Here is a 9240-nt window from a genome sequence, read left to right as displayed (position 1 = left end):
TCCTAATGTTTCGTAATAATATTTGAATTATTTGCGCCTCTACATTCAATAAGAACAAGCTTTAAAAAATAATAAAATGTGATAATTAATTTAGTCTGATTTCTTCCTTATTGCTCTGAAGTTATGCCATTTTTAATCTCCCGTCACATTAACTGATTACTGTTGTGGCTTCAGTTGTTTTTGTTTTCTTCTTCTTTTTGCTGTACTTATTATCACATTTTTATTATAATAACTTTTACCAGGCAATTCGATCGCGGATGGGTTTCCGTTACGGATTACCAGACTCCCACACCCCACCCCTCCCTGAAATTGTAGGAGCAAGTGTGACACCTACCTGCAGAAGTTGGAAGAGTTATAGAGAGAGCGCTGGCTTGCACACACTCATAATATGTTTCTGTGTCTGCTGCCTGCATGGCAACGTTCTGCAGAGTTTCACATCCAACGCGCAATTTAAAAAAAAAAAGAAAAAAAAGAGAGAGAGACTCGATTAATGATATATAATGGGCCAGTATGTTTTAAATGCATGGTCGCGTCCCTTTTAAACAGCTTTGCCACGCCTTAGAAAATAGTAATGAGGTCTAAATTTGGCATAAAATCCTGCTCATTACCGGAGTTCAGCACCTGATTGCTCTGGGTAGAACACGAAAAGGTAATTGGGTTAAATGGCTGCGCTTTGCTGCTGTTGTTATGTCAACATCCACTTTTAGAAACGCGCGCAAGAAAAAAGAGACATTGAAAATAATTGAAGGATTGAGTGGAATTTGACCTAATAAAATTAAAATCATAAAAACAAAACTCCCAAAAACTGCCTGTGTGTTGTGAGACTAATGACCTTTAGACCATCTGTCATCGTGCAAAATGCAAGTAAACAAACCAAGCAACATCAGCTGTTCCACCAAATAACCTCTGCACAAGTGTGTAGTTTTTTTTTCTCCATAATTTACTTCAAAGATAGCGTGTTGTCCATTTTAAATACAAAAAGCTACATTAAATATACATGTTAGTCTTTCATACAAATAGGCGGCTGCAGCAATTAAGACCATTCTTGTTACATTTTTTTAGGATTAACCATTCAGAAACTAAAAATTCTTTTGAAGATAAGCATTTACTCAGAAAATAACCATATTCTCAGAATTTGCTTCAGCATTCTTCTTGTTCGTTTTTTTTTTCTTGTTTTTTTTTTTTTCAATGCAACCACAAAAAAATAAAATAAATAGAAGTCCGTGGTGAAGTGGAAAATATTCAGGTATTAAATATTTGACATACCTTTCTTTAGTTCATAAGGGGAGTCTTTACAAAGATCTACCTGCGTTTGGCCTCTGACTTTCTGGCTCTCCCTTACCAAGGCCTCTGCTCTATTTAACACAGTCTGGTTTAATCCATTGAAATGTGCCGTGGAGCCCGTGGTCACCGAGCCGTGGTTACTGTGAAGGGGTCCAAAGCTGCCACCATAGTTCGTGTAGCCGGGGTAGAAAGGGGAGGTGTAGTACAGAGGCCTGGATAGGACCGTGCTGTTGGGGAGCGGGCACTGGGGGGAGGACCGGGACGGAGAGGCGTTGGTGCCCAGCACTGCGGTCTGACCCAAGCCGGGGCACGCCTGCTGCGCGTCGCCGCTTCCCTTACACCTGTCTGAAGACGTCGCGATCTCCGCCAATGACCAAAGTTTGGGTTTAGGGGCTGAAGGGGGCGAGTGGATAACAGAGGTCACGTTGCTGGTCACCGTATTCTGCGGGTGGCTCAAATCGGACGGTTTGTCTTGCGTCGCGCCGGCCTGGTTCCCCCGGGGCACCGCTGGTGGAGACGAGGTGGTCGGCTTGGCGGAATCCGGCAGCAGCTCCGTAGTCCGCTCCTCCTGCTCTTTTAACTCCGAGTCGCTCAGGAGGGGATCCGTCTCTTTACCATGGCTCTCTTCTTTAAATCTGTCACAGCCAATGTCCCCTGGGTTCAGTAGTTTGTGATCTGAAGCGCAAATAAAGAAAGGAATCATTGCCAAATAATCGCAACAGCGCATTACTGGTGGAACTGAAAAAAAAAAAAAAAAGTATTTTAGGTGATCATGAGGCAAAAGAAAAAAAAAACTACTCTGTACTAAAATATCACATTTAAGCAACACTACATTCGTTTTACTGCGCTTATAAAGTTCCTCATAAATAAGTGCACTAGACTAAAAAAGCGGAATTACTTCATAATTACAATAATTAAAGATTGTTAACATTACCATGCGATTTTTAAAAAATATATACCTTTATATTTTCCATTTGATGCATTAGAATTATAATGGGGTTCAGCAGAAATAATCAGAGTAAAAGCACTTTCACTTGAATTCCCAGCCCACTTCAGCATTTGCATCCTTATTATGCCGTTAAAGATAAATTGACTGCTAAACACTGCGCGTCCCCAGCAATTTCAGCCTATGAAAAGTCAAACGAGGGGACTTCAAGGTGATTATTATTTAAAGCAATTGTCTCATTATAAATTATACACCACCATTAACCAGCAATCAATTTTGCGCCTTGAGTGGAAACGACTGCGATGAAAAATTGATGATTTTTTTTTTTGCCCCCTTTTTTTTCTTTTTCTTTTTTTCCCCCTGCAACACCGACCTGCCTCCGTGTCTGTGGAGTCCCCCTTGTCAAGAGGCTTGTTTGGCTCGTCGTCGTCATTTTTCTCCAAGTCGATGTTCTCGTCCTCCTCCTCGTCCTCGCTCCGGTTCCGGGGGGTCCAGGTCATCTTGTTCTCCTTCTTTAGCCTCCTCCTGGCGTTAGCGAACCAGGTGGACACCTGTGTGAGGGTCATTTTGGTGATGATGGCCAGCATGATCTTCTCCCCTTTAGTTGGATATGGGTTCTTTCGGTGCTCGTTGAGCCAAGCCTTCAGGGTGGCGGTGGCGTCCCGCGTTGCGTTCTTGCGGTATGCGGGGTCACCGTAAGGGTAGGTGCCCAGGGGCGCCGCATAAGGGTGGTATCCAATAGAACCAGCCATTCCCGTTGTGTGATCGTAGGGAGAACTCTGGAATAAGAACAAAAAATATTAGTGAATGCACAAATATTTTGAAACTTGACTTATTTTCTAAACAATTGCAAAAAAAAAAAAAAAATCTTAGAAGTAAACATACACGCACATGCGCGTGCACTGTAAAACAAACGCGCATGATGACGCACATGCCTTAAATTCAGTAAAATGTTTATAGAGTTGTGGGTAACTTTTATGTCTTAAATGATGTCTGATCATTTACTTTCCTGTTTTATTTTTGTCGCAACACATAGGTACGAAATATTTGCTGGACATACTATTGAACAAGTATAAAACGACCTATAATATAGTCCTTATAATAATTCTATTATCTTAATTTTCATGTGCCTTTTTTGTTGTTGTTATTTGGTCTTTAAAGACGGTTTGAGAACTTATCTCATACGGGGAAAAACAACAGCAAGGAGATTCAAAATCAAAACGGCAAATCTAATTTTTATTGCAGCTGGGGTTGAATTCCGCAGCTGACGCAGTTAATAAGCTTATAAAAACAAATAGTGACCCATAAGCTCCAATCATATGGCGCTTCTGCACTCTGTCGTGCAGGGTGAATTCAGGGTAGTGTTTCTCCTTTTTAGATAAAAAAATACAGACGCACACACACACACACACACACACACACACAAATTACAAATTTGATATATAATATATATATATATATATATATATATATATATATATATATATATATATATATATATATATATATATATATATATATATATATATATATATATATATATACTTACTTGCGGGAAACTCCTGAAAATGTATTTTTTTTTTTTGTTTTTTTGTTTTTTACTTTAACAAACACAACCTCTTGCTTCGATTAAGCAGAACCCTTACACTTTTTTCACTTCTGATTCGCTTTCTGCGCTCTCTCTGGATCAATAATCACCTTTAATTTACTCACCACGTATGAGGTGAAAGTGGCAGCCGCAGCCGCGTCCGCGCTGTACGGTAAGTGGGAGTTATAGCCCGGAGAGGCGCTGGTGAACGCGGTAGATCCGGCATAGGGCGCAAACGCGGATCCCGAAGAGGACCTCCCAAGCTCCTCGGTTCTGGGTCCCGATATAACGCTGGTGCTGTACGCGGGGCAAGAGTACAGGGCTAAAGAGGCGGACGGCTGGTACAAGTAGCCCTGAGGATACGCCATGCTGGAGCCCCGAGAGTGTGAAGCCACTTAAACTTGCGCACTTTCCCCCCGCTTTTTTTGTGTGTGTCTTCTCATGCGCTGCTGCTGGAGCGCCTACGTGTATGCAGACCCCGATGTCTGTCCTCTTCTTGCAAATGACAGCGCAGAAATCAAAAAGTGAACTGCCGAAATTAAAAAAAAAAAAAAAAAAGAAGAAGAAGCGGATTATTTTTGGTCGCTGCCAGCCAGCCAGCCAGCCAGCCAGCCAGCCTCTGTCCGTCGGAAGAGTTCACAGTCTGCTGCTCCTTTATCTGAGTTGCACCGTCGCTCTCATGCCTGTGCAGAAGTTTTATTTTTTTATTTTTTCCCGTCGGACGGGGGGCTTTGCTTGGGAAAACGTCCTGCCAAGATGCTAAGTTGGAAATTGAGGATCCTGACGCCTACTACGCTGCGCAGCACGCTCCTCCTCGCGGGGTGTAGTCACAGAAGGGAAAGGCAAGCTTATGCTGGGTAACCACAACCCCTGTCCAAACCCATGCACACTCTCTCTCTCTCTCTCTCTCTCTCTCTCTCTCTCTCTCTCTTTCTCTCTCTCTTCCTCACCCCCTCCCTTCTCTCGCGTTAACTAACAAGCCTTCTCATTCTCAATTTCTCTATTTTTCCCGTTTTTAACAAGCCTCGTTGCAGTGAGCCTCAAGTGCGCCTGGCAGCCCCCCTTTTTGGACGGCGACGTCATGCGAGTCTATCAACTCTCAACTTTCCTCCCCTTTCTCCCAAATACGAAGTCCTTACTTTCACACTTGATCAACAACAAATCGGCTGTTGTATGCAGGAGATGTGGGCTTGCAAGATACCGCCAGGAACGAAAAAAAAAGGCGCCTCGCTGCAGCGATCGCTTTCTTTGTGCGTAAAGAAAAAGAAAACGCGTGTCCCCCCCCTTCCCCCCTCCATATTTCGTGCGCTAAACGAGCAGACAGATGCTGTTCGATCTCTGCGCGCATTGTGTTCACATCCGCGTCTGTGGAGGGAGTTTGGGGTGGTTCAAATGGATTATTGCAATTGTCGGCTTTCTTAAACGCCAGCTGAGGTGTTGCGCTTGTAAGAAAAGTGAGAGTAAAACGGCGCAAACTCTTCCAGACCGAGAAGAAGCAACTTTTTTCCCTCGGAACATTTTTCCCCCCCTGTAAATTTAAGAATACAAATCACCGTCATCATTTTTTTTTTCAATCGAAGAGGGACATTCGTGGCTTGTTCTTAATAATAAACTTCGACAGATTTAACTGAGACGGAGACTAAATAGTTTTTGCAATGGATCCTGGAATAAACCAGACCCATAAGCGCTCTCAGAAAGTCGTAAACCCTGAAGCCGCGGCAGATTAGTGCCAACTACGCCAAATCCGCCTGGACTAGAGGGTGTAATCTCATTTGATCTCAGCAGATATATTTCTATTCTGAAATGCAGGATGGCAATAAATAGAATGCAACAGATGCTGGAACTTTTATTTTTATTTCAATTATGACAGACCCTTTACAGGAAGTTAAATGATATATTAAGCTGTAATAATAATATAAAGATAACACCATTATTATTATTATTATTATTATTATTATTATTATTATTATTATTATTATTATTATTATTTATTGTTGTTGTTATTAATATTATTTATTATTAAGGATTATTCCGTTTTTATAGTGATTTAATAATTTAAGTTAAAGTTTAAATAATTTGGTGACTGGCTGCAGCTGAAGTCTCAGATGAGCCGAAAGGGATCGCTGTAGGCGCTGCTAAAGAGTGTGTGCACACACTCTGTCACGTGCTTCTTACGCTCTGAAACCCCTCCAGAGAGCAAAGAGTGATGACGGCGTTACACAGTGCGAGCACACTCAGACTTTAGACAGGAGAGTCACAGAAAGGAGAGGAGAAAAGGGAGAGAGAAGGATGGACGCAGGAAGCGGCCTCTACATGACAGGCTGATGAGATGAAACTGATATGATAGACCTGCTCAGAGAGTCCGCTTCAAATCGGAACTTTCTCTAAGAGTTTTTAAAAGTCTCTTCTTTTTTTTTTTTTCAAATATTTGTCATGTAAAATGCAACTTAATTAGTAAAATGGTTTCTTTATTAGAAGCTCTTTTTTTAGTGAACAAATATTATTATTTTTTTATTTTATTTTATCGTATTTAGTAAGATGTGTGTTGTAAGAGTTAGAGAGTGTGTGTCTTGCTGTCTTGATGCGTTTTGTTTCAGAGTCGGCTCCCTGAAGTAAGAGCCATAATTTGAAGATCCCAGCGCCTTTAATAGGAGCGGGGTTACAGCAGCTGCCACCGCCTCTCAGCACCGCGCAGATAAAGGAGGAGGTAAGTAGCGTCTTCCCTTTTTTCCCCTGATGCGTGAAAGTGGGATGTCATCTTGGGTTTTCATTGTTTTTTTTTTTTTGTTGTTTTTTTTTTTAGTTTTGACTTTTTCGCCATCTCTTCCTTCCTCTTGAAAGAATTACACCGCATTTTTATTTTCTTAGACGCATGAAAACGGCTTTTCTTGGCTAAGAAGAAGCGAGTGAAAGATAGTGCGTGCCACTTAAAATGCCTGAGGGAGCAACTGTAATCTAAATTGGATATAGAGGCTATTATTACACAACATTATGCATTGTGGCGGACTAATTGCGTGGCTGGATGAAGTTAAACAGTCATTTGTGTCGAGTGGCGGACAGGTTTCTGGAGCGCAAGGTCAGTTTGCGCTGCTCCCCAAAGCCTTAAGTGGTGTACAGGAAAAAGGGGGAAAAAATGCTTGAAGTATTCATGGGATTTTTAACCATCCTAAATCTGTGTCCTAAACCGATTAGTTGACACCAATTTTTCTTTGATGTATTAGCTGAGGGCTTTTGCCACTTGGAATCCCATTGAAATTCAAAACAGTTTTCGCTCCAAATGCTTTAGGGAGATCTGCGGCAAATAATGGATGTAATTTATTTTTGACCTTGCATTTTTTTTCCAAGGGTTATTAAATGATTAAACATACATGCACTCTGCATGCTGACTAAACCTGAATTAAGAAAATGTTAGCTACTGTTCTCAGTAGTGTGTTGGATTTTTAGATGCGGTCCGTTTTCATTTAAAAAGTGTTTTTCTTTTGTTACCTAACAAAACTGTAAATTTTTGTATTTTTTTTTTTTAAATTGTACTGACTGTGTTTTGTTTGAAATCCATTCAGATCCATGATGTGGACGTCTTCTCAAGTCACCAAGCAATGAACACACACTCCTTCAGGCTCCAAACACACCACAAACACACTTCATTTTCATTTACTTGACTTAATTGTCAGTAATTGCCTCCTTCCTCATTTTTGTGAATGCTTTTTATGAATGACCACTTTGTAATTATCAAATCAGTTTGTGTTCTGAAACAGAAAAACAAAAACAAACAAACAAATGATCTGGAACCCGATGAGCTGATATGAGTTTTAAGGGGAACAAGTTTGTTTTCTCTGTACTTCTTCAGTGACTTAAATGAAGATGCATGGTGTGAGAGTGAGTGTGTGTTTCCTCCTGATGGGGTTTCTGTACCCGTGCACATCTCACCCTCACTGCCCACAATCCCTCCGCCAAGCTGAATGGCAGACCTCTGGATTGGCTAAGTGATGAAATGATGACCCCATTATGAGAAGTGATTCCAAAATGAGAGGTATCAGACAAAGACTGCACACCCCTCTCTGTCTCCCTCTCTCTCTGTTTAGCTGCAGCACCGTCCTCCAGCAGCAGCCTGCCAGCTGAGCAGATGATGATTGATTTGCCTGAGAAGGATCACAGGAAGCAACCATTGATTTCTTTTTTTTTCTTTCTTTTTCTTCTTTTGGTGTTTTATTAGAAATATTTATTTACCCCTGTATCTGTGGGGCGTATCAAGATTCACTTCGTATGGCAGAAGCTATAAGTGGGATAATTCACACTTCTTCATCTGAAGATGGACGACCTGAAGTTCTGTATTCCTTCAGAAATGAGTCAATAGACTCACCGAGTAAATGAATATTGATTGAATAATGCCTGAGTGTGAATATGAGCTCTTGCAGTGACCCTTCCTTCAGACTTAACTACAGGCATCCTTAGTGGTGCCAAAACTTTACAACAATGTATCTTATGAAGGGACAGCTAAAAAAAATCTTTAATAGTACATGTATTTCAGAACTACATTTTAAAAAGTGAGTATTATATTATTAATATTCATTGTTATTCATTGGATATGTTCCAGGCAGTTAATTCTGTTAATTTTGATAATTATAGCTTGCACCTAAATAAAAACCTAAAATTAAATTTCTCCAAAAATTCATATTGGAAATACCAATTAAATGTAATTAATGTATTTTTTTTCTTCACAGTTCTCTCAAGGTAGAGCTTGAGACAGACTTTCTTCTGTCACACTTTTTCCTTCCACTGAACTTTTCAGTAATATGTTTGGATACAGCTAATAGTGAAGAATTACCCTCTTTAGAAATGGCTTGATGTAGATCACCTGTTTGCTGTCAGTGCTTATCTGCTACATATGTATGTTAAATTAGCTGAAGTCCTTTTGTGGGCCATACCATACCTATAAAATAATATAGGTATGGTATATTTTTTTTGCTTGTTGTGTAATAATATAATTGTCTGCAAGACAAAATTTTGGATTTTAGCTGTAAGCTGTAATCACCAACATGACCAGAATTGATTCAAATGTATTAATTTGTGTTTTTTTTAATCTATATAATTACTGTTTACTTTTTTAAAATTGAATTACTGAGATAAATAACTTTTTAAAAAAAGCTTTATATACGAGCTTCGAGACACACCTGTACACTACAGCTGGAAACCAAAGAAGAAGAAAAACATGAACAGTTATTCCCCCGTCTCTCTGGTAGTACTTGTTTGTTTCGGCTTAATTGATCCAACCAGAAGTACAGTTTGTTTTGAAGATGCCATCAGGTAATAATTCCTTTCTACCTTAAAGCTCATGAGATGCGCAGGAAGGAGGAAAGTGTGTTGCTTCACAAAACGTAAGGCGATACAATGTGCAAATCCAATGAATGCCAAAACACTGAAA

At 40.3% G+C, this 9240-nt stretch overlaps 1 protein-coding gene and 1 long non-coding RNA gene across 2 annotated transcripts; one reads left to right on the top strand and one right to left on the bottom strand.

Annotated features, from left to right (window-relative positions):
* Positions 1-1191: 1191 nt before the first annotated feature.
* irx5a (iroquois homeobox 5a) lies at positions 1192-5213 on the bottom strand. The gene is made up of 3 exons (XM_088004413.1): positions 3944-5213; positions 2604-3009; positions 1192-1959 (listed from the first exon to the last, which is right to left on the bottom strand). Exons 1-3 carry the CDS (start codon positions 4184-4186, stop codon positions 1250-1252), a joined length of 1359 nt encoding a protein of 452 aa, XP_087860539.1. The 5' UTR covers positions 4187-5213; the 3' UTR covers positions 1192-1249.
* Positions 5214-5903: 690 nt separating this feature from the next.
* On the top strand, positions 5904-9026 carry LOC106903249 (uncharacterized). Its single transcript, XR_001414629.2, has 2 exons — positions 5904-6525; positions 7379-9026. It is a non-coding gene; the product is annotated as an uncharacterized LOC106903249 (long non-coding RNA).
* The last annotated feature ends 214 nt before the right edge of the window (positions 9027-9240 follow it).

The sequence above is a fragment of the Poecilia mexicana genome, unplaced genomic scaffold (genome assembly GCF_051168715.1).
Source record: "Poecilia mexicana isolate PSO_F unplaced genomic scaffold, ASM5116871v1 scaffold_3, whole genome shotgun sequence".
In the NCBI taxonomy this organism is placed as follows: Eukaryota; Metazoa; Chordata; class Actinopteri; order Cyprinodontiformes; family Poeciliidae; genus Poecilia; species Poecilia mexicana.
This window is presented reverse-complemented; position numbering and strand designations above follow the sequence as displayed.